This window comes from Protopterus annectens, chromosome 9.part0 (genome assembly GCF_019279795.1).
Source record: "Protopterus annectens isolate FY-2018-M chromosome 9.part0, PAN1.0, whole genome shotgun sequence".
Taxonomy (NCBI): Eukaryota; Metazoa; Chordata; order Ceratodontiformes; family Protopteridae; genus Protopterus; species Protopterus annectens.
Window position 1 is genome coordinate 821,326,072 of NC_056743.1, and position 24,225 is coordinate 821,350,296.

Genomic DNA, 24,225 nt, shown 5'->3' on the forward strand with positions numbered 1-24,225 from the left:
CATTGTGCCTTGTCACAATGATTAATTAAATGAGAAAAGTCTCCAGAAAAGAAATGTGATTTAGGTTGGACAGCATATCTTAATGTCTCTCTATGACTTGTCACAAAAATACATTTTGTGTTTCTCCATCTTTTTTTTTTTTTTACATTTCAGAATAGCTCCCAACCACCACCCTCCATTCCATAAGTTTCTCTTATTTCTAACTTTCACAATATTATAAGCAATTTCAGACAGACCCAGCATGCATTTTTTAACATCTTTCCATTTATCAGTTTAAAAAGTAGCATTTTTTTAACATTTAAGTTACTACCAGAAAACAAATAATTGTTCCATGGATAAATGCCCTTCTTTTTGTCACACAATTGCAGAAATTTCCTTATCAGCCCATCAGTTTCAAATGTTAAGTTACAAAAAGTCTCTCTCCCAATAGGTATAAATGACAGCATTTCTTGAGCTTTAAAACCAAGAACAGTTACCAAATTGTCCCATACATAATATTTGTCTTTAACAGTGTCATTTTTTGTTCTTATGCTCACAGTTGTTCTCATATTTTTAAAAACTAGTTTTACGTCTAGTTTGTTGCTGCTTTCCTTTTTTATTTTGTGCCACTGCTGCATATCTTTTGGTTACTGCATTAGGCTGCTACAAAACCAGACACCTTCTGATTTTCTTGTTGCTTTTCTTTTTTACTTTCTGTCACTGCTGCATAAGTTTTAACCACTGCATTCTTTGCTGTCACATCACCTGGCTCCTTTTCTACATTACCATCCTTAGCACTTCCAAAAAAGTTATCTACTATCTCACCCCATGAAACAGCAGAACTGTCACCTGGATCATCCTGTTGGATTATTTTTAACAGAACATCTTCTGCAAACCATTCTGATGCTAGTTCTGTTATTATACCACTTCAATAGACTCACTTACTTCTTTCTCCATGGAGGCAGCTAAACACTGCTCATTTGTAACACCAACCACTCTGTAATCGTTGTTTACATTCAGAAGCACCATATGAAACAGATTTTTCTCCAAATTCTCATTTCCACCTCCAGACTCTCCATCTCTTTTCTTTCTTCCTGCATGCTGCTTTCCTTAGGCCTCTTTTTGCTGCTGCAAGAGCCCTCTGGCACCATCTAGCAGCTCTAAAGAGTAAAGGAAGTTCCTCGATAACCTGGCCAAATTGTCCTGAGTAGTATAAATACCACCTATGGTCTCCCATGAAAAGAGTCTACTAGCCTAGTGGGACTAACCTGGTCAAAAAAGAATTACATAACTAAAAATAAAGATTGCTAGGACCCTTCCTAGGGGGGAACAGATTTCTATTTGTCTATTGCACACTAATTTTGATTATTGTTGCAGATTCACACAGATAATGTCATTTGTATTTTGAGTGTTTTTCCTACTTCTCTCCAGATGGACTGGATGTAGCAGCCACTTTTGAAAACATCAGTCTTTTGTATATTTGATCTGTGTCTGCCTATTTACCTTACTGTACCATACCCTTTTTAATGCAGCCTGCTTACCCTTTGTTGTTTAGGGGTGATTAACACTCCAATAAAATGTTCATCTTCAGTCAACTTTAGAGCCTTTACTTGTTGTTTTATTTCTATATTCTCCATTAAAAAAGTGCATACCTTTGCTTATATTGAATCCTATGTGCTCTCTATAATCCCTTGTATTAGATGTAATATTTGTAATTTAAGGCTCTTCTGCATACCTCATTCTAGTCACTCCTTCAATGATGCTGTAATTAGCAAACATTGATCTTATTCTCGTGCTATTTATTGCTGATTTTAGATTTCCCAGTGTCTGGTCCCAGTGATTCCTAACCTTGTGGCTCCCAGTACCTCCCTGGCTTTCAGGTGAGAGCCACGCTGTGCAAATCCGCTGATGAAGAGAAACTGCTTGTGGAGACCCCTTATCTATATCAGGCAATAAAGGTTACAAAACCAGACACTACAAGTTAGGAATGGATAGCTGGCAGCTGTCAAACTGCAGCTCCACGATGAGGCTTTTTACTTTTCCAAACCCTCCTGACATACTGATATCAAATATTAGTCTGGACAGGCAATGAAGAAGGGCATACTCAACCTGTAATTTCCTTCACCTGAACTCTGGCCTTCACTAGGGCTCACAGGTTCATTGGTTCTTAGTAAGCTTACAGCCAAAATAGACCATTAAGAAGCTTAGCCACATAATTCTAAACAAGCATACAAACCCCATATAAAAAATAACTGGAAGTGAGAAATGAACCCTGATCCCTGGAGCTGTGAGACTGAGATCTTAGCACTGAACCACTGTGCTGCTCAGAGAGAGCTCTGCCAAGCACGCCCCCTCTCCTGCATGATAGGCATGCCCATCCTCCCTACCTGCACTGTCAAGTGCCTGAGCTGCTAACTGAACTCGAATCACCAGGGCTGTAGTCAAGGGTTATCCTTTTATGCATCTGGTGCTGGCAATTTCATTCATTCATACTAGATACAAGTGTGTTAAATAAGATGTATTCCAGTACAAACTCATGGGCACCCCAACTGATAGCATGCACACAACACAAAGCTCCACTGCAATTAGTCTAGCGGTTAGCACAGATGATTAAGGCCAGGAGCTTTTAATTAGCTACATCATGTGGTCAACAGTTGATTCATTCAATTTCCACTTTCTGCGTGCCTGTATGCAAGTCACTTAACCAGACAGTGCTTCTGGGCTGATTCTGGAAAAGGTTTATGTGAATTAGTGCTTGAACCTATTAACAAATGTAAGCAAATACATAGCTAAGAAATAAATATTACTGTTTGAATCCTATTTTTCTGTCAGTTTTTATAGTTAGCTTACCAATTTGAGTGTCATTTCTCCATGCCACCCATCTTCTTCTTCAGCATCCTGCAAGGTATGCTGTTAGAGGCGTCAATAGCATCTAGTTGTTTTGTTGATTTATTTGCTTTCATAATCATGTTGTGAGCTGTTCCAATATGACCATTTGTAGTCACAGTCCAGGCTATATGGCCACGTGGCAACAAAAATACAATATGTTTATAGGAATACTATAAAACTTTATATATTCCTGTGCTGAAAGCAGAATGAAGTATCAACATTTTTTCATTCTGCATATTTTTTAAACATTTATATTAAATCATCACATTTAACCTCCAACATAGATTCACAAACATTAATAGAAAACAGAACTTACCATAATAATATTTTTATTATTACTGTCTAGCATTATATACGTCTTCTTTTTGTCACTCCAACATGACATAAGTGGCATTCTTAAACATCACTCATCCTCCTCCTGAACAGACATATGGCTATGGTAGGGTAAAGAGGGCAGCCACCAACAGCTCAAGGTATCAGGAAATGTGAGGCTGCGAATGGACTTTTTTTTGATCCTCACAATGATACAACATGATAACATGACAGGGATGATGTGGCATTATTCGGAAAATACATCTTTTTCTTTTTGTTCCTCAGCTTATTATTGAGGGGTGCCAAATCAAGCTGCAGCAATAGATGCCTGATGAGCCAGCTATGACTCCTCAACATTATTTTGCATGTATTGCCCCCAAGAATTACATTTATTTCTGTGAAATGTACTTCTTTCCTTTTCCTGCTCTTTTATCTCCTTTACAGTATTCAAAAGTTTCATTATGTTTGTATAGAGTTTGATTTTCATTTTTTAATAATTGTTTTTTTGCCAATCAACAGTAAAGTCATACTATATCTAGGCAAGTCAAATCCTATATCAAAGCTCAAATGAATCATCTTCTTAGTTACTACCATTTGTTCTCCCAAAATTTTTGTCAAAGTACTCTGTAGGGAATTTTTAAAATCTGCCAAATCATTACATTCCCAAAAAGCATGTTCCAAATTATCTCTCACTTCCCCATCCAATTTCTAGCATTTGCTATCTACTTCTTTGGTTTAAAAAATATGTATGCAAACACTTCCATGCAGAAATCCTAAACCTCCTAGATTTTATAGAATACTTTGGAGGTACTCAGATTTCTCCACATTGTTTCTCTGTAAATTGCCTTTTATTTTATTTTCCTGGCTTTTTTTAGCCTCCATGATTGATACTTATTTATGTTATTCAATATACTATATAGATGGATTGGACACTCTAAATTTACCACAGATGTGAGTGTGTGTGTGACTATGTGCTATGGAAGAACCCCCGCAGCAGGGCTAGCCTCCTGTCAATGACAACCTTGGCTCTAGATGATTGTCATTGTTCAAGAGACACCCTGACCCCCTGTGCAAAAATTGGGAAAGGGGTTGTGGATGGATGGATGGATGTTATATGCCCTGCTAATTATCCCTTTTTAATGGCTTCATCTGTTCTAGACTCAACTCAAAACTCTACCAGAGTTGACCTTTCTCTTATCACTCCCCTGTCCTTTTCTCTTTGCCTGCCATTAATTATAATCCCATGACAGTATAAAGCATTCATAGTGCAAAAAGCACATTAAGAATTTTTATTGAACACAAAAGAATTATTAACAAAACACTAGCAAAGTACATGTTGGCAATCTAACTGTGAGTAGCCAGCAATAAGGTTTAAACATTATTTAAGAGGTACAACTGAGTATCAGAAAAAAAGTTGAGAAGTAAGGGAGCATATTATAACAGTGAGCACAAAGTGTCATATGCCAGGCCACATTAGGTAGTGTTAGGTCCAGCAGCACATAAGTAATTTGTACAGTTCTAGAAAGAGTCAGTATTTGGACCAAAACACAAGAGGTACATAAGACTGATGGGGATAGATAGGGCAAGGCTATGGTGTAAGAGGTGAATGGTTACCTCACAAGACAAAGATAAACAGGCACTGACCCTCTGAGAACTTTAATACCACCTCTAGCATGCAAAACAAGTAAATTTAGAGATGGATAAATGTACTTCTTTTCCAAAGTCATAAAGTAGCACCATAATACTTAATACAACTGGAAGGGAGCTTACAAGCTATAGATCTTAGATTACGAGGTCATTGTCCAGGCCCCAGTGACTTAGCAAATGTGGGATATTTTTTTTAGAAATAGTAGTATAAATATGAAATCAAAATGGAGGCAAAGTGGAATAAAGCCATGACTATATCCCTGGTAAAACAAGTTTGATTTGTCGCTTGGGCATATGACTGTGCTGGCAGGGAGGATGGACATGCCTGTCCTTGGAGGAGGAGGGAAGGAGCTGTGCTGATGTGACAGATCATTTACAGAGGCAAGAGCTCGGAATGATCAACAGGCTAGGAGAGTGGGATGGCTAAAAGGAATATTCACTCTTAGGCCTGGAGTTGGCATGTCCACAGAAGCTATGCCATACTGTCCACCCATCTTCCAAAGAGGGAGTCGGCAGGCAGGGGGCATAGGTCATTGGGAAAAAAACCCTGATATACATGACAACATGTATGATGCTGCAAGTGTCCGGGTCTGCTCTGATTCCCTTACTGCTTTCCACTTATCCTTCCCATTCTTCTGTAAAGGCCTCAGCTGGGAGATATTACAGCAGCCACCCACTTTCCTCCTTCCCTTTCCTTCCACCCAGATGGCTCAGTGGGGGATGTGTAGTACTAGGCACAGATATTAGTAGCAACAGGAGGGAAGCGAATCAGCTGATGGTCAGCTGGGAGGGGGGTATTCGGAGGGGAGAATAATAGTTTAAAGGTAAGGACATTGCTTGTCAGATCTACTGTTTCTTTAATATGGAACCATTTGGTCTTAATAATCTGGCATTTGAGCTCAGATTGAGTTGGTGGGTGGGGTATATTATAAATCTGCTTAATTTTTTAACTTGAGTGCAGAGTGCTAAAAGTAGAGCACTTCTTAAGAGATAAACAGAAAGAATTGTAACCTATACTCAGTTAATGACCAAAACATCTCTTTGCTAGCAACTGTTGGTAATTGTAAGGAATAAGTTAATTACCAACTTTTCTCAGTTTATAAAATGAGGCATTCATATGTTTTTTGTGATGTAGTATGAAACTGAAAATTGAACTGAGTGAGCCTATATACTTAGTCACTTGCAAGGAGTGACATTTTCATTGACTTGATAACCAGGACTGACAACAGATTACATCTAGTCACAAGGTGTCCCTGAGGTCATAGATGTATTATTTAAGCTGATAATGATACTTACAGACTTGATCCATTTCATTACATTCTCAGGTGTGTTGCAGCTCCTTCTTTACTTTATGTTCATTAGCAGACTAATGCCTAATTATAGTGTCATCTGCATATGTCAAAGTCTTCATGCTGACTAGATTACATTTGATATGGAATTGATGAAAAGAAAAGGATGACAGTAGTCTTAGAAAAAAGAGCCTTTGGGGTTCCATAGGGCATATCTGCTTATGATCAGAAAAGTACCTGGATACTTGGGCAGTGATTAAGATAGCAAATAAACCAGCTAAAGACAGCTTATATACAGTCAGCTGACATAAGTGTTTATATAGGAAGTGAATGCCTGACTATGTAAAATGCCTTAAATTTATTTACAAAGCCTAGTCCAATAAACAATTGATTATCCATATATTTTAGTGTAGGGTAGTAGACATGTTGTAGTCATGGTACTTTGACCAGAGTGGAATCCGTTCTAGTATCTGTTTTAGATGCTGTGTTTATTCAAGTAGTCTTTTATTTCCAGTGAGACTACCTTTACCGAGATCTTTGTTATGAGGGGATGTGATGGGTTAGAAATATTGGGTGTAGGTCTTATAGTTCCTTACTGTCAGAGTGGATGACAGCCTGGAATAAGGAAGACCTTCACTTGTAAATATACGGCCTTAAAATAATAGGGGCACAGGCTTTTAAGAAGCTTGCACCTAGGCCATCACTCTCAAATTGACTCATTAGCTAGCACTTTAGTTGGCAGGGTTATGATTTCCTTCTGGGTAATATGCTGAATGTGCACCAGTGACATAATATGATAATATGATTCCAAATGGGAAGAAAGACAGCTGATACAGAGGATGATTCTTCAAGTTAGACACTGGCAATCTGGCTATCAGAAGGGGATGCCCATTGTTTAATACCTTCAAATTATAAGCTGGCTTTCTGCATCTGCAAGGCGTACTGACTTCATTCCAAAAACTCCAGGAATTAGATAGAAAGGAACTTTGGTTCTGAGGAATGTGGCTTTGTGTTTATTAGCAGTCCTTTTTGTCAGACTCATAAAGATAGTAAAGGAAACATAGAGTTGAATAACCTTAGTCCTTTTCCAATCATACCAGGAATGCATAAGCAGGAATCTTAGTCTAGAGTAATTTCAAAGGTTGTGACCACCCTTTATACATCAACTGATGGAGGGAAGCATCTGACAAATAAACTTAGAAGGATTTGAATGAATATAATATAAGTTCATTAATCACAAATTACCAGCCAAGTGAATTAAGTTCCTGAAAAAGCAATGATTTCCAAGATGTCAGCTAAACTGCCCTGTTGAATTCACTCACAGTATTTCTAGAGTTTGAAGTAAGACTAGGTTACCTGACTCCTTACTGGATTCCTCTACATATGTAAAATCAGCATGGTAACCGGCCTCCAGTCCTCTGGTGCCACTAAGGAGTTCAAAAACCGAATTTGCAGTCATGCTAAAGGCTTGTCCATGCACTGCTGATGGTGCTTTAAGTATGGAAGGTGTTGACCTTTTCGGCCTCTGTACTTTATTTCTCTTCACTATGATTTCATTACTCACACCTGATTTTGTCACTAATGTATCGCACAAATCTTCTCTTTCTTACCTGCTCCTTTCTCCCTTGCAGCTTTTGCTGCTAATACATTGTAGACCCTTGTTGGCTCACTGGCATGACAAAGAGTGACATCCTAAATAAGACAGGAAGCTGATCACATCCTATTATCCTTGCCACGGGCGATGTCACACATTGCTAGGACACAATGTAGGGCGATGTCACTCATTGCCAAGACACAATGCAGCATTCTATGAGATGCTTGCAGTTTTAATTTTCAGGGGAAAGTTCTCATCTATATGCTATTTCACCCAATAATGTCATTAGAAATTGTACTTCTTAAAGAATAAAATTAAACAAAAATAGAATTGTTCTTGCATAACTAATTAAAACTGGCCAATCTATCTGTAACACAATGTTATACTTACTATAGTCATAGTTAGTTGTTAATAAATAAAGAGTTGTTGTAACATGCTCTTAAGTACAGAGAAGATTTAATAGGCAACAGAGGCACAATACTTAATTGCACTACTTAAGACAGTAGAAGGCAAAAGTTGCGCATTTCTTTAGGGGGGAAATTGCTGAATAAGGATAGTGAATTATTTCTACACAGTTACAAAAACTAGGCTATTAGTGCATTAGGTAGAAAAATATGAAAATACTTCCTCTAATTCACAATGTCTACTATAATAACTGCTGCATTATTCAAATATGCTTCACCAATCTTAAACTATGATAGAAAGCACATGAGCACGACATGAATTCTGGGTTCACAATGCCTTAAAATGTGGCTACAAAAGCAGAAAATAGAAATTATGGCTTTACATTCAAAACATTAAAAGTAATTTAGAAATAAAGTTTTTTAATGTGCAGTTATAAAAGTGTTTTTGTATGCTGTAAGAGATTCATTAGTTTGTTTACAGTTTTCTTTAAAATACATTTGTGATTGTCTGTGTATCCACAATTTTATTGAAACATAACAGTAAAATTATGGATTGTTTTCAGTGTCATCATATTAGGACAGTCCTGACTTTCAGAGTCTTATGTCAGTCAGATTTCTGTATTTGTATTTCCCATTTCTTAGAATCTTTTATTACATTTGCTTTACGTGTCAGAATGATTATTTTTTCTAAATATAAGTTTTGTTTATTTATACATACATATCTTTATTTAATTATTTACATTTATTGACTGGTAATGTCCAAAAAGATACAGCCCATTTACAGTAGAGTTCTGGAAAGGAAAACTCCAGAACATGTAACAACAGTGATAAGACTCTCAATAACAGAATATTTGAAAAAGATATAAAACTTACCATTTGAATATGGACTAACTATGGCATTTGGTAGTAGAATGGTGAGAGACAACAAATACAGAGGTAATAAGCATACCATTGCTAGTGTAATGTTTATTCTGATATATCAATATACAGGTACATAAACAACTATGATGCAAAACTATGAACAATTAGATAAGTTCATAAAATAGCAACTACAAGGGCCTCAAGAAGAAAAGGTCATAGTGACCTAAAAATAGAATTTACTGGATTTACAGAACAAAATTCATCACACTAGAATACAGAAATCAGTTGTAGACAACAAAACCATAAATCATCACTTGACTTATATTACCATGTTACAACATAGTAGCAATTTCAGTAAGTGTAGCTGAAGTCCTTCAGTATACATTGAAAGATGTACTTGTTTGAGGTTTACTTTAGTTAAAGTGGGAGGTTGTTTGAAATTTTACTAACATAGGTCAGGTATCATGCATTTCTAAAAATGTGTTTCTGGAGATATAAGATGACCATGGGCAGATCTGGTGTTGTGCTTTGAACTGACTATTGAAAGGCATTTGAAAAACTAAATCAGTTTTTGTCAAGAAAAAAATTCAAAATGACTCTGCATGGAAATACAGAAAAAATACACAGACTTCAAAATGACTAAAATACAAAACTATACTCTCGTATAATTGAAACAATTTATTAGAATATGAATTAAGCACTAAAAAAACAAAGGTGGAACAAAGGGAAAGGGGAAAAGGAAAGTGAAAAAATAGTGACAGACACACAACAGAAGGAATTATAATGTCATACAATGGATATAATATTTTTAATTACAGTAGCATCAATACTGAACCTGAACATTTCTCTCTTTTTGAAAAGGGTTTCAAATTTATACCTACTAAACATATTGATATCTCTAAAGTTATTGAATTAAAAGTTTTCACAAGGAAATTGAACCTTGGGGTGTTTTTTCTTAAGAAAAGCAAAGTAAATGAATTCAATCAAATTAATAGAACTTTAATGGGAGTTTCTTCAATCCAGTAATGCAACCGGTTACAACAGCATGTAAGAAAGCATGTATAATAGATTTTTATGGGATAGCTAATAAAAATAAAGTTTAGAGGAAGCAAAATTTGAATGTTAAAGAGAAAGCAGTATTAAATTATTTGAAAAGAAAAAAAAAGTAGCATTATGAAGCCTGATAAAAGGACAGGCACTGTAATTTTTGATGCCATTGACAATTCAAGTGCAATGTTTAACATCTTGCAGAATTCAGATACATACATTGCCTGTCTAGAAATGAGGTTAATATAGTCTACTATAAAATAGAGTTGTATTTAGATAAATTTCTGTTGGGTAACAGGGTTTCTGAGAATTTACATGATTTTTAAAAAAAAAATTTCCAAACCAGCAATACCGACTGTATTCAGTATCCTGAAAATTCAAAAGGATATAAATAACCCTCCTTTTAGGCCCATTGTGACAGTGCAAGCCTCTAAAACATACCCATTAATAATTTTTATTTATAGTCTTTTTAAACCTGTTTTTAACCTAAATTAATATTTACTTAAAGACTCATGGGAGTTTATTAGGAGATTGACTCCCAATGTATGGAGTAATGATGTAAGTTTTTTGATGACTGATATGGTTAATCTGTTCTCTTCTATAGTTCAGGATGAGGGGTTAACTGATTTCTTGATAGTTTAACAGGTTGTGATTTTTCATCAAATGAATCAGTAAGTCTGTTAACTGAAATAAGTTCCCTTATTTTGTATAACAATTTTATATGTTTTGAAGGGGATATATATATATACAAGTTAAAGGAGTTGCAATTGACATGTGCCCTGATTTATGGAAATCTTGTAGTTTTAGCATGGGAAAATAAACTTATTTTTAACTTGGTATTTTTTAAATATTGTAGATTATATCTAAGATTCCAAGACAACTTTATTTTGTGTGATGGTCCAGAGGAGCAAAATGACAAGTTTATTTTTTATTTAAACAATACTACATTTTTTTAATTTACATTAAATTTTAACAGAACAAATATTATCTTAATGTTTTAATAACTCAGTATGACCTTGATTTTAAATCAAATTTTTTTGAAAACTACATTTAGAAATTCATATCCAGATTTTTAAAAAAAATCACCCCCTTAGTTTTAAGAAAAGTATTGTAAAGGGGCAATTTATTTGACTGGCCAGAATGACTTCATGCATAGACAAGTTGGATGATAAATTTGATAAGTTAAAAATTATGTTTATGGATAGAGGTTATCCAAAGCAGTTAGCAATGAATGTAATGAAAGAAATAAGGAGTGAATGGGGTAAAAAAGATAAACCCTTTTGAGCTCATATATGAAACCACCATCAAAGAACACAGGGGTCAAGGAGTCAAGATAATATTTTGGAAGTGGATTTTTGAAAGGCTGCAGTAGTTCCTTATAATGAGGGTTATAATAAGGCAAAGATAATTATAGGAAAAATTGGAACATTTTACATGCAAATTTTGCAGTTTTTGAGATCGCAAGTACTGAGCCAAAATTTGTTTTTAAAACAGCTAGGAATTTTAAAAGTTTTTTGCAAAATAGAAGTAGATAGGGTAGGGTGAACAATACAGATGGGATGAAAAATGTGTTTTTTTGTAACCATTGCTTGAGCATTTTACAAATTGATACTTTAACTCTTGAAAATGCCCTGGGTTTTATTGTCAAACTACAAACTGGCAATTGTTCCACATCAGGGGTGGTATATACTGCTGTTTGTACAGTCTGTTTCTATATAGGTAAAATTGAAAGGCTAGTGAGCAAGAGAATAAATGAGCATAAATTTGACATTTCCAATAATAACAGTAATGGTGCACATTTTAAGTACGTGTATAGGGGACTCATGATAAGGGTCTTATTTAGGACATATTTTTCTTCTTATATAGACTATTTAATGTAGATATTTTATGTGTTTTGAAATTTTTGAACTCTATATAATGAATTAATTGGGGAATAGGTAGATTTGTGGTTGATTAACATTTAGGTTATTTATTTCTTTACTATTATTTAAACAGTGTCTAAGTTTGGCATTGACACATGCTTGTAACATGGATGTTTTTTTTCACTTTGCAATTTTGAATGTTTTTCAATTGGTGACTGGTTGGTTTTAAATGGTTCAGTATTTTTTTCCCCATAAGGAAAGTTAAGTAATAATGTGGAGCAGATTCTGATGAAGTCCCCATTTCAGAGGGATGAAAGTGCTTAATCTGTATTCTAATAAATTGTTTCAACTATACAATAGCATAGTTTTGTATTTTAATAGCTTTGAAGTGTGTGTATTTCTTTCTGTAGTTCCCTGCCGTGTCAGTTTGACTTTATTCCTTGGTTATTAGTTGAGCAGTGACATTTATGCCAATTACTTGGGGTTTTTTTTGATAAATCAGTTTGTGTGCAAATTGTAACTAATTAGGGATGCACACCCATTAGGCTCGAGTCATTTCACCCTGTGAAGTGATTAGCAACAATCCATTCTATAGTGATAAGCAGAAGCAACTCTATCAACTATGTTATGCCCTTGTTCAAGTCTGTTGAAGTGGGAAGGCTGAAAAACTGGTGGAAATTTGTGCACAGCAAAGAAGAGAGGGAAGCAAACACATGCTGGCAGTAGAAAGTCTAGCATTAGGTGATAAGAAGGTCTTGGCTGAATAAACAAGACCTAGTTTTTGTTTAGGTATACATATCATAGTACTTTTGGATTCATAACATCTGAACTGATTGTAATAAGGCCAATCAGCTTAATAGAGTTAATTAATGTCTTTGATAATGGAAGTGTCAGGAGAAGCTATAGAATCTCTGCTGACAATGGAATGAGGTCAGCATTACCTAGTTTAGGATTTTTAATAATGAATACACAACTTAGTTTTATGGTTTTGAGGCAGAGGCCAGCAGAACGAAGCCCTGATTGTGAAATATCTTTATTACTTGGGCTCACAGCCTATGTGGGTAGTATCCTAGCTCTACCATTCTACTTTGCTCTTTGTGTCAATCTCAGTAGTAGTATCTATTAGAGACGTTTTCTGGGAAAAGGAAATCTCAAATATGTAATGGGATTCTCTACAGAAGACAAGCTCTCTATAACTTCATGCAAGTCCCTGTTTGATGCAGACAAAAAAGCATCCAGGAACCATAGGGCCTGAAGGACAAATGCCCATTTGTTCCTCTTCTTTTCTTACCATTTTGTTTTCTTAGTTTTGTTCATAGGTTCATAGGTGTGTATTAGGCTAATGGCCCTGGGGCCTTTACAAGCCTAGCTATAGGATTACCCTGGCATCAGTGCCTCTGTTGAGTAGAGCCACTGGAGTTATTCCCTGGGTGAATTTTCTATTTCCCATCCACTCATCAAGATTTCTCTTGAAGACAGTCACCAAGGTGCTCTGCTTGACATGTATTGGAAGTCTATTCCATGGCATGGGCAGTCACTGGGTTATGAACCTGTCCCTCCAGTATGTTCTGTTGATTGTGGTAATGAGGTTGAGGTCTCTGGAGTGTGTGGTAAGGCGGGATTAGGATTTCTTTAGATGTAACATTTCTAACAGAGGTGGGTCAGACATGGCTTTGTAAGTCAAGCAGAGATCGCCTCTAAGTAGGCGATATGAGACAGAGAGTAGTTGGAATTTTTTGAGTCTGTCCATATAGGACAAGTGTTTAAGGCCTAGGATCCTCTTTGTGAGGTATTTTTGTGGCCTCTCCACTTGTTGCAGGTGTCTAGTGAGGTACATGCCAAATGGGGCATTGTACTCACTGACTGGCCTAATGAGGGAAGAGTTGAGGGAGACAATGACCTCTTTCTTCCTGGATGCAAAACCCTTAGTAATGAGATTTGCCATATAGAAGGACTTTCTGACCACAGTAGCAATGTTGTGATCAAAAGAGAGGGTGCTGTCAACCTGTGTTCCCAGATCTCTTATAACACCTTCTGTGTTCAGTGGACTACCATCAATGTGGTAATTCACGGGAACCAAGTTTTTCCCAAAGGGGATGATGACACATTTTTTGGCATTGAGCTTAAGGCCATAGTTCTGACACCAGTCGTTGGTCTCAGTGAGGCCATTCTGTAGTATGTCAACATCACTTGGGGAGTTAATAATAGCTCCCAGCTTGCAATCATCTGTGAACATTGTCATCCAGAGTCCCTTCATGTTGGCCTGGACTTTAGAGAAGTAGATACCAAACAGGAGAGGACCCAGGACCGAACCCTGTAGGACTCCACTTGTGACTAGTTGGCAATCTGACTTGGAGTCAGCTACTTTTACACTGTGGGTTCTATCTGTGAGCCAGTTTGCAACCCACCTAGTGATATAGGGGTTGATGCCTAGCTTAGTACATTTTTCTATTATTCCTGAGTGGGGAATGGTATCAAAGGCCTTTGCAAGATCAAGGTAGGCTGTATGAACAACCTTGCCTTCATCCACAACTCTGGTGACTGACTCATAGAAGTCGACCAAGTTGAGCAGGCATGATCTACCCTTCACAAAACCAAACTGTGTGGGATCCAGAGTTTGGAAATTCCCTACATACTTGTTTATTAGGTCTGTGATTATGCGTTCCATAGCTTTGCATATCAGACTTGTCAGGCTAATGGGGCAATAGTTCCCAGGGTCTGTAATTGCTCCTCCTTTGTGGAGAGGGATGACTGTAGAAGTGCGCCATTTGGTAGGGGCAAAGCCTGAGGTGAAGCTGTGATTGAACAGGGCATACAGGTGAGGTGCCAGTTAGCTCTGTAGTTCCTGTAGAACACAGCCAGGGATATTGTCAGGTCCCACAGAAGCTGTATTCTTGGCCTTTAACAGTGTTGTTTTAAGCTATGCAGCAGTAATACTGGGTGCCTGGCAATCTACTGGTATTGTGATTGGTCCTTTGGAGTGGAGGGGTAAAGTTGGCACTGAATTTGTCGGCCAGTATATTGCCAATATCTGTTGGCTCTGTATAGGAGGTACCATTGTGCAGTAGCTCAGAGCAAATATGGGTATTGCTGTGGAGATTCTTTACATAACTATAGAATGCCTTGTTGTTGTCTTTACTATCTGCTGCAATTCTGTTTTCATAGCTTGCTTTAGAGGATTTGATGAGGGATCTCAGCTTTTTGTTGAGGCTGATAAAGGAGTTTTTCCAGTCTTGGGACGTCACCTTATTCTGCATCAGTTTCCTCCTTCTGTTGTAGAGTTTGTTTATGGCAGGGGACCACCAGATTGGCTTCCTTTTTTGGAGGAGAGCGTCCTGGTTCTATTGGATATAGCGAGATCCATGCATTTGTGTACGTGTTCGTACAGTGCATTGGTGTATGATTTTGTGGTCATGCAACTATTCTCTATTTGCATAGGTGCCATGAAGTTAGCCACCTCTGTGTTTAGGAGCCCAAAGTTAGCTTTGGAGAAGTTTTTCATGGTGGTTACCTTTGCAGGGGTGGGTGGGAGGGATGTGGATTTCCAAGGTGATTAGTTTGTGGTTGGATCTAACCAGGGAAGAGTTGAGTATTGGTGTAGAGCAATGGTCACCCATGTTAGTAATGACAAGGCAAGGATGTTGCTACTTCTAGTGGGGGTAAGAACGAGCTGGTCCAGGGCATTGGAATTAATGAATTCCAGGAAACATTGGGCAAGCGTATTGGTACATGAGTAGTTTTCCCAGTTAATGGAGGGGTAGTTGAAGTCGTCTAGTATGAGAGTGTTAGGTTGGACCCTAATATTCTCCAGGGTGTTTAGGAATGTGAGGTGTGAGTCTTGGGACATGGTTGGGGACCTATAGCAGGCTATGACCTGAATCACCGTCTTACCAATGTTAGCTGCACCTGAAGTGTCTCTGATGAGTTATGTTGGACTACCAGTCTGGAGGTGTGCACATTCTTTATGAATATGGAAACACCACCACCTTTCGAGCTTCATTCCAAGTTCTGAGGCTGAAAGTTGTGGTAGTGCAGGGGTGCTTTCTGCTGCTTTGAACCAGGTCTCTGTTACAGCATAAATGTTGATGTTCTCCATTTTAAGGAGTGCTTTGAGTGAGTGCATTTTGAGATTTAAACTTCTAGCATTAAGCAGCACGACCCTCAGATTGCATTTGTTTGTAGCTGTTATGGTGGTAATTTGGTCTTTGGAACACCACCTAAAATAAGCAATATAGGGGTGGCAAGAGCCAAAGGTGACAGATGCAGACCATCTCTGGCAAAGCATCGAGGTCTGTCAGTCATGTCATACCAGGCAGACAGATACTGAATCCCCTTAGAATGACACTGGAAACTTAGCCAGTTGTTGAAATCAATAATTTCCTGCTTGTACTGTGGTATCATGCTGGGTGATGGTAGGATGCTGCTCAGGGCTAGGGTCATAACCGCCTGGGCTACATAATCTGAGAGCTCCTCCATGTCTCTTTTCATGTAGTCCAGGGAGGTACGTCTCAGGTCATTAACACCCACATGTACAATGACAGAGTCATATTTGTACTTGTTGTTGAGGGACCTGAGTGCATGCATTATGTGGCAGATCCTGGCACCTGACAGGCAGCTGACTGTTACTTTCTCCTTATTCAACCTAGTGAGTGGGACATCAGTGTGCCTCACTATCACATCACCTATGACTAGTGTGTTGGGCATGCTGTTTTGCCTTAGGGGCTTTGGTGGAGTGGCACACTGTTTAGGAGAGTTATGTGTCTCATGATTAGTGTTGTGTTGTGGTGGTTGAGTGTGTTTCTGCCTTGGAGGTCTCTGCTGTTTGGGTAGATTTTCATTGCGAGCCTCTGCGAAGGTGGGTGTGTGGTTTGTGTTTTTATGTGAAGGCAGTAGTGTGTGTTCTGGAGGGCTATGTGTTCCATGTGGTGTGGTGCAAGTGTTGACCTTCTTCTCTTGACCAGCTATTCCGATCTTGGCTGGAGAGTGCGTGGCTTCCAATTTGGATACATAAGTGCATCTCTTGCACGTCTGAGGGTTGGGAGGTAAGAGAAGAGGGTTGTCGGTGTACATGAGGCAGTTGCTACATTGCCTCAGAATGCCCAGGTTCACCAGGTTAATAGGAGAAAGCACAGGGAACTGACCTTTAGACATGCCTGGAGGGGTGGGCATTAATAATAAGTACTGGATCTGTTTCCTTGTAGAACTTTTAGTGCTGGCAGCACTTTTGTGTGCTTCAATAATTGCTACAAGAAGTCTGGTAAAGTGCTAGACTAATAAGCTAGTAAAAGTGCAGGAGAGGAGAGAGGTAGTAGATCTAAGGGAAAAATTGAACAGCAGAGTTTGGCACCACTCAGAAGCTTACAAACAGTCCTGGATACAGCAACTCTATCTGGACTAGTTACAGGAAAGGCGGGAAACAAGTGCAAACGTGGGCTTTTAAACCAGAAAGTTGAGAGAGATGGAAAACCTGCCCAAACCATCTTTTCGTTCGACATGGGTACTGGGCATAGCAAGGTGATTTGATTACCAAATATTGAAAGTTATATCAGACTAATTATCCAAAAGATAACTTCTGGATTTATATATAGTAGATAATGTAATACTGCATTCATATCCACATTTTGAAACTTGTAGCCATACTTTTTCTTAAAGTAATTTGTCATACACTGATAGTTTACATGGTTAAATGTCAATATAGTGAGGGAGGAAGATGCTTTAAAAGACATTCTGAGTTGTTTCCTCTAGCTTATCACAGTGATCTAGGCTCGATCTATGGTGACCTATGACATCATTTATACATCAGCATCACCACCAGTGAAACACTTGGTTCTACCAATGTACTAAATGAACAGTTAACTTTATAGTATATTTGAGAAGGTAAACAATGTGCAAACACAAGAGTACCTAAGGATTTTAATTTTTATTGCTCACCATGTAATATGATTTAATGTCATGTATTTATTTCTTTGCAGCTTGTTGTGAAACGTCTAGGATTTGACACTCGAGTGACTATCCTTGGCCATGTCCAGCGTGGTGGAACTCCATCTGCCTTTGACAGAATTCTGGTAGGACATCTGATAATGGTGCTACCGAGTTTGCTATTTGAGGGGAACTGTTATAAAGGTCTTCTTGGACTATGTGGAACAAGCACAGCTAAAAACTTTGGTGCTGCAGTGTCCTAAGCATTTATAACAATACGTTTGAAGCCAATCTTTCTTATTCTGTTACTGTGTGAATTCGCTTCCACTTTATGGAATGACTTCTCTTTATTTTCTTTTTTTGTACTGCTTTTTTAGCTGTTTCATAATCACCTGGGATATATGAGCAGCTTGCTACAGATTACATCTGCACAATCAGCTTGAATTGTACAATATGATAACCACAGTCTGAAAGCTGCATTGCAAAGTATTCCATTTAAAGTCGGGGCAAAAGCATATGACTAAGTCTAATGAAAAAATACTGAATGGGACGAGTGTGAAGTAGACTGTGGCTACAGGAAGCAAACTCAACACATGATCAATCAACAGAGAGGAAGAAGTGCATATGTGTTATTTTGCTTTGTTTTACCCTGACAGTGAGCTACTATGCAGCATCCTTAAGTTTTCTGAGATTATTTTTCAGCCCATCTAGAATTCTGTAGATGCAAATGTTAGCAGTGGTAAGGCAAATATCCTCCTCAAACTTCATTAAAGGGTCAGTTATAAGGACAGTAAGGATGACTGCCCTCAACATGTGTGGCTGATGTAGCCCTCTTTCTTCCACATATTAAGTCCCATTTACTGCTGTTTTTCACCAAGTCCCAATCACTTTCTTACCCAGAAATCACTTTTGGATCCACTTATCATCTGCTTACCATGTGTGTAGTTTCTTTTTCTTTACTTTTTTTTAATGGAAAGTAGATAAAGGAAACTGTTTGCCTAAGGAAGGCACATTAATCTGAAGTATGCCTAAAGACACACTTTGAGAGTATGAAAGACTTAAAATGACTTGCCTGGGGTCATCTAGGCCATAAGTGGTGTGTCCAGGTTGCAAACAACAGGTTTACAGGCTTTTATCCCTGTGGTTCCTTTCACAGTGCTGTACTGCCAATGTGGATGTTAAAATCAGCTCTTTACAGAAACTAAAAGACCTCCATCAATGTTCCATTTATTGGTCTCTTCTGCTTTCGGCTTTTCCCAGTTAGGGGTCACCACAGTGGATCATCTGTCTGCTCATGATTGGCAGTGGAGTTTTACGGTGTCGAGCTGCCAACTCGGCACCCAACCTTTCACGGAAGGCACACACATGCACGCACTCACGTTTAGGGCCAATTTAGAGTATCCAATCCACCTACAGCATGTCAAGAAGCTTGCAGTCAGTTGACTGTTCAAGTTAAAGATGTGGAATAAACACACTGTAACAAACAGTCTCTGTGGTGTCCCTCAAAGTCTCACAAACCCAGTATGTCAATATAGTGGGTCCAAAAACAAATAATAAAGAAACTTCTCTGTGTGGAAGATCTATGATTCCTTAGAGTTCAGGCACCATTAGGGAATCTTAGATCTTCCACACAGAGACGTTTCCTCACTATTTGAATATTTATTTTTTTATTTTATTTATTTTATTTGTTTTACATTTGTTGACCGGGCTAGTCCAAACTGGATATATGTCCATTTTCAGTGGAGCCCCGGGGAGAAAAGCTCCAATAAACAGACTGTTAAGCCTGACAGTAATGATAGGGACAAGCAGTACAGCATGACTGGTGTCGGTAACATAGTGCCGGAACAGTCTGTTCTGTTTCACAGTTATTATGATACAGTGTTAGCTGGTTGTTATGCAGCATTAACAAAACATAAGCTGGGACAATATGCTTACAGTACACTACAGAAACTGCAGTTTATATGGCTGCTATCACTCCATCACCCTTGACTGCTTCCTTTCCAGGAAAATCAAATTGGTTTGCATGTAGAGAATGAAAAAAATGGTAGTTGTATTAGATTTATCGACTATACATTACAGAGAGTTTCTGAGTAGTGTACATTTTGTTTTATGTATGCTCAAGCAAGACCAAACCTCAGTAATAGCTCACTGCTGGGAACACATTTTGATAACAAGAACTTCATTCCCTATAGAAAATCTGAACAGTAGCAGAAGCTGTCACTTTTCTTGTAAAAAATAACATCATCATGAAGTTTTGTCTACAAATATATACAAGTGTTGAAATTATGGATTTCCTGCCCAACAAACACAATTTAAACAACCATTACTTATAGCACTGGAAACCAATGGTATTAAGATAAGCAGAAGTTAAATGTTTTTCATATGCTGTGAATTTGAGAAAGGTTGTCACTGTTACTGATTATAGTCACTGTTACTGATTATATGAGAAACCAACTGCATTAAAAACAAAAAAACAAAATTAAAAGTTACTAATTTTATATTGCACTGGCACAACTTGTCCCTGCTTTAAAATATTTGTGTGAAGACCAATTTTTAATGGCCTGAAAATACTCATAAGGTGTGCCATCAGATATTCCAAAAATAGCTTTCTAGTATCTTCCTTAGAAGTAATGATGTGTCAGAGAGTGGATTTCCGGACTAAGATGACTTCTTTAATAAGTCCTGAGCTATATACCCCATTCAGATTAAATGGAATTCAAACCTTCCAGTAAACCGTGACAATGAAACCAGAGGCTGATTCAAGAATGCCAGAACATTCTCAAAAGTTTCTTGGGCTCATTCAATACATACAAATGACACCCCAAAAAATGTAGTGACATTGCAAGGTCTTCCAGAGACTCACAGTTTAAAGTTATCCGTGTGGACTCAGCAATGACTGCAGAGCCATATCTAGGGCAAGGTGAAAGGTGTGGCTACCCTTGGCACAAGCTGTTAAGTGATGTGATCAGCCTTAGAGAAGAATGTGCTGATCGGTCCAGGAAAGTCAGTTGCATGTTTGGTTTTGTTGGGCAGCAGAACATGTGGCCATTTAGTCAGATTCTGGAGAACTTTTTTTTTCTTTTGGTCCATATCTTTGGAGGACTTTTTTTTTGTTCCTCAACACTTGTTGCGGGGGCACAACTGGTGGATTATCCAGGGTTACTACTGACCTTGTTACAGTTCTCAGCTCTGATTGACAATAGGCAATATGAGGGTTAAGAACAATGTTTGGAAAAAATGTTTTTTTTGAAAAAAAATGCAAATGGTAACTGTCCACAGTTCAAATCAGAAGGACTTTGATTTGTATTGTTAAAAAAAAGGTGAATAAATGGATCTTTATATAGGTTCTTAGGTTGGTACTAGGCTATCAGCCTAGAGCCTATACAAGCCTAGCCATAACAATTCCCTGGCTATTTCTTCCCACTATTTACTTCCCTGGACACCTGTCTAGCAGGGCGACTGATGTGATACCCGGGGTGAATTTCCTTTCTCCCATCCAATCGTCAAGGTTCCTTTTCAAGAGGGCCAAAGAGGCGCTCTGCTTGACATGTATGGGTAGTCTCTGGGTCAGGAACCTATCCCTCCAACATGTTTTGTTTATTGTGATGACAAGGTTTAGATCCCTGGAGCATGTGGCTCTGAGGGATTGGGTTTCTTTAAGTGTAACATGTCCAATAGCTCTGGGTTTGACATGGCCTTGTATGTTAAGCAGAGATTGCCTCTGAGTAGATGATATGCGACAGAGTATAGCTGGAGTTTTTTAAGGCGGTCAGCATAGGGCATCTAGTTTAGGCCTGTGAATCTTTTAGTGAGGTATTTCTGTGGCCTTTCCTGTCGTTGCAGATGTCTTGAGAGGTATATACCAAACGGGGCATTGTATTCTATAATGGGTCTAATGAGGGATGAGTACAGTGGGACAATGACCTCCTTTTTTCTGAATGAAAAGCCCTTAGTGATGAGGTGTGCCACATAGAAGGATTTCCTGACTGTTGTGGCGCTGTGGTTATCGAAGGTGAGACCACTGTCCACCTGTGTCCCTAAGTCTCTTATCACACTTTTGGTGTTTAGTGTAATGCCACCTATGTGGTAATTCACGGGTACATGTTTTTTCCCAAAGAAGATAACTATACATTTCTTGGCATTGAGCTTGAGCCCATGGCTCTGGCACAAAGCATCTGTTTCTTTAAGGCCCTTTTGTAGAGTATCCACATCATTTGGGAATTCAATAATGGCTCCCAGATTGTAGTCATCTGCAAACTTTGTTAGCCAGAGTCCCTTAGTGTTGGCCTGTACTTCAGAGAAGTAGATGCCAAACAAGAGCGGTCCCAGGATTGAACCCTGAGGTACTCCACTTGTCACTTGTTTGGAGATGGATTTGGAGTCGGCTACTTTTAAAGTGTGGGTTCTGTCAGTAAGCCAGTTGGCAACCCATCGAGTGATGTAGGGATTAATGTCCAGCTTAGTAAGTCTGTCTATGATTCCAGAGTGGGGGATGGTGTCAAAGGCCATGGCGAGGTCCAGATAGGCTGTGTGGACTGCCTTACCCTCATCCACAGCTCTGGAGATTGATTCGAAGAGGTCAATCAGGTTCAGGAGACAAGATCGGCCTTTCATGAACCCAAACTGAGTGGTGTCCAGTGTTTGAAGGTTGCCAATGTCTTTGTTTATAAGTTCCATGATAATACGTTCCATGGCCTTGCAGATCAGGCTCGTCAGACTGATGGGGCGGTAGTTTCTGGGATCCAAGGTGGATCCCCCCTTGTGGAGTGGGATAACTGTAGCTGTGTGCCACACAGTGGGCACGAAGCCTGAGGTGAGGCTATGATTAAACATGACACTTAGGTGATGTGCCAGTTCATTTTGTTGTTCATGTAGTACACAGCCTGGGATGTCATCTGGTCCCATGGATGCTGTATTCTTAGTTTTGGAGAGTACGTTTTTTACCTGTGTGGCCATTATTACCGAAATTTGGCAATCTTCTGGTATTGGGATGGGCCGTTTAGGGGGTGAGAGGGGGGTGAAGTTGGCACTGAATTGATCTGCCAGGATATTGTCAATATCCTTGGGATCGGTATATTTAATTCCATTCTGTTGTAGCACAGAGCAAATCTGAGCTTTGCCATTGAGATTCTTGACATAGTTATAGAATGCCTTGTGGTTGTCTTTGGAATCTTTGGCAATTTTATTTTTGTAACTAGCTTTGGAGGATTTTATGAGGGATCTCAGCTTCTTACTGAGGCTGGTAAGGGAGTTTTTTGCATCCTGAGATTTTCCTCTTTTCTGCAACAGTTTCTTCCTTTACTTGTAAAGTTTGTTTGTTGTCGGGGACCACCAGATTGGCTTCCTTTTTTTGGAGGAGAGCATCTTGGTTCTATTTGGGATGGCATGATTCATGCATGCATGGATGTGCTCGTACAGTGCCTTAGTGTAGGATTCAGCAGTCGAACTTTCAGTTCCCGTCTGCATGGGTGTCATGAAGTTTGTCACTTCTGACTTGAGTAGCATGAAGTTGGCTATGTATAAGTTTATTATGGAGGTTTCCTTACTGGGAGGTGGGGGTGGGATGTGGATGTTAAGGGTGATTAGCTTATGGTCAGACCTGACCAACGTTGGGGTGATCATAGTTGTGCAGCATCGATTTCCCATGTTGGTAATGACCAGGTCTAGAATATTGGAGCCCCTGGTGGGACTATGGATTAGTTGATCCAGGGTGTTGGAATTTATGAATTCAGGTCAGAAGATACAGGACAGATGATTTTCTATTTTGTGTCATAATGCTGAACAACTGCTTACTGTTATCATATCTCAAAACGAGAAACTAGACCAGACCCCTGCCTATAGATCTCAACTATTTTCCTCAAGACACAGGGACAAAGCCAAAAATGAAGAGGACAAAGGACCAAAATCAGGGACAATTTTAATTATTACTTACAAAGTTAAAAAAACAGGTTTACATCAACATGCATTTTCTGAAGAATAAGGAGCATGCATCTTTAGTGTTTGACATTACTGACTGATTGACTGACTGTAATCCTTAGTTAGTTATCAGTAATTCAAACATTTTATAATGGCTGAATTTTATCATGATCTTAGAGGGTTGACAGAGTAGAACTGTAACCATTTAGGGGTAGATGATCAAAGTCAAACACCACCACAAATGAACAAACTGAACACTTTCAAAAATATCTAATTAGGCCACTGTTTCAAGAGCACTGAGGTCACAGAAACACTATCCCAAGTACAAGAACACTGGCATCAGAGAATAAATCCAGGAAGAGGACTGCAGTTTTGATAACAGATATAGTGTAAATATTATAAAAATTATTGTGAATGATATTTCTGTTAGTAAACCTGCACTGCTGAGTTAGATATTAATCACATGAAAGGTGTTTGGAAAAAAAGCATTATTTATATTAAGAACG

At 38.4% G+C, this 24,225-nt stretch overlaps 1 protein-coding gene across 2 annotated transcripts in view; it reads left to right on the forward strand.

The window, feature by feature from the left end:
* Positions 1–24,225, forward strand: part of PFKM (phosphofructokinase, muscle) — a 345,974-nt gene that overhangs the window by 136,551 nt on the left and 185,198 nt on the right. For both annotated transcript variants that reach the window (XM_044083480.1, XM_044083481.1), the window contains exon 10: positions 17,857–17,949. In XM_044083480.1, coding sequence (XP_043939415.1) covers positions 17,857–17,949 — 93 coding nt within the window. The remainder of the gene's footprint in view (positions 1–17,856; positions 17,950–24,225) is intronic.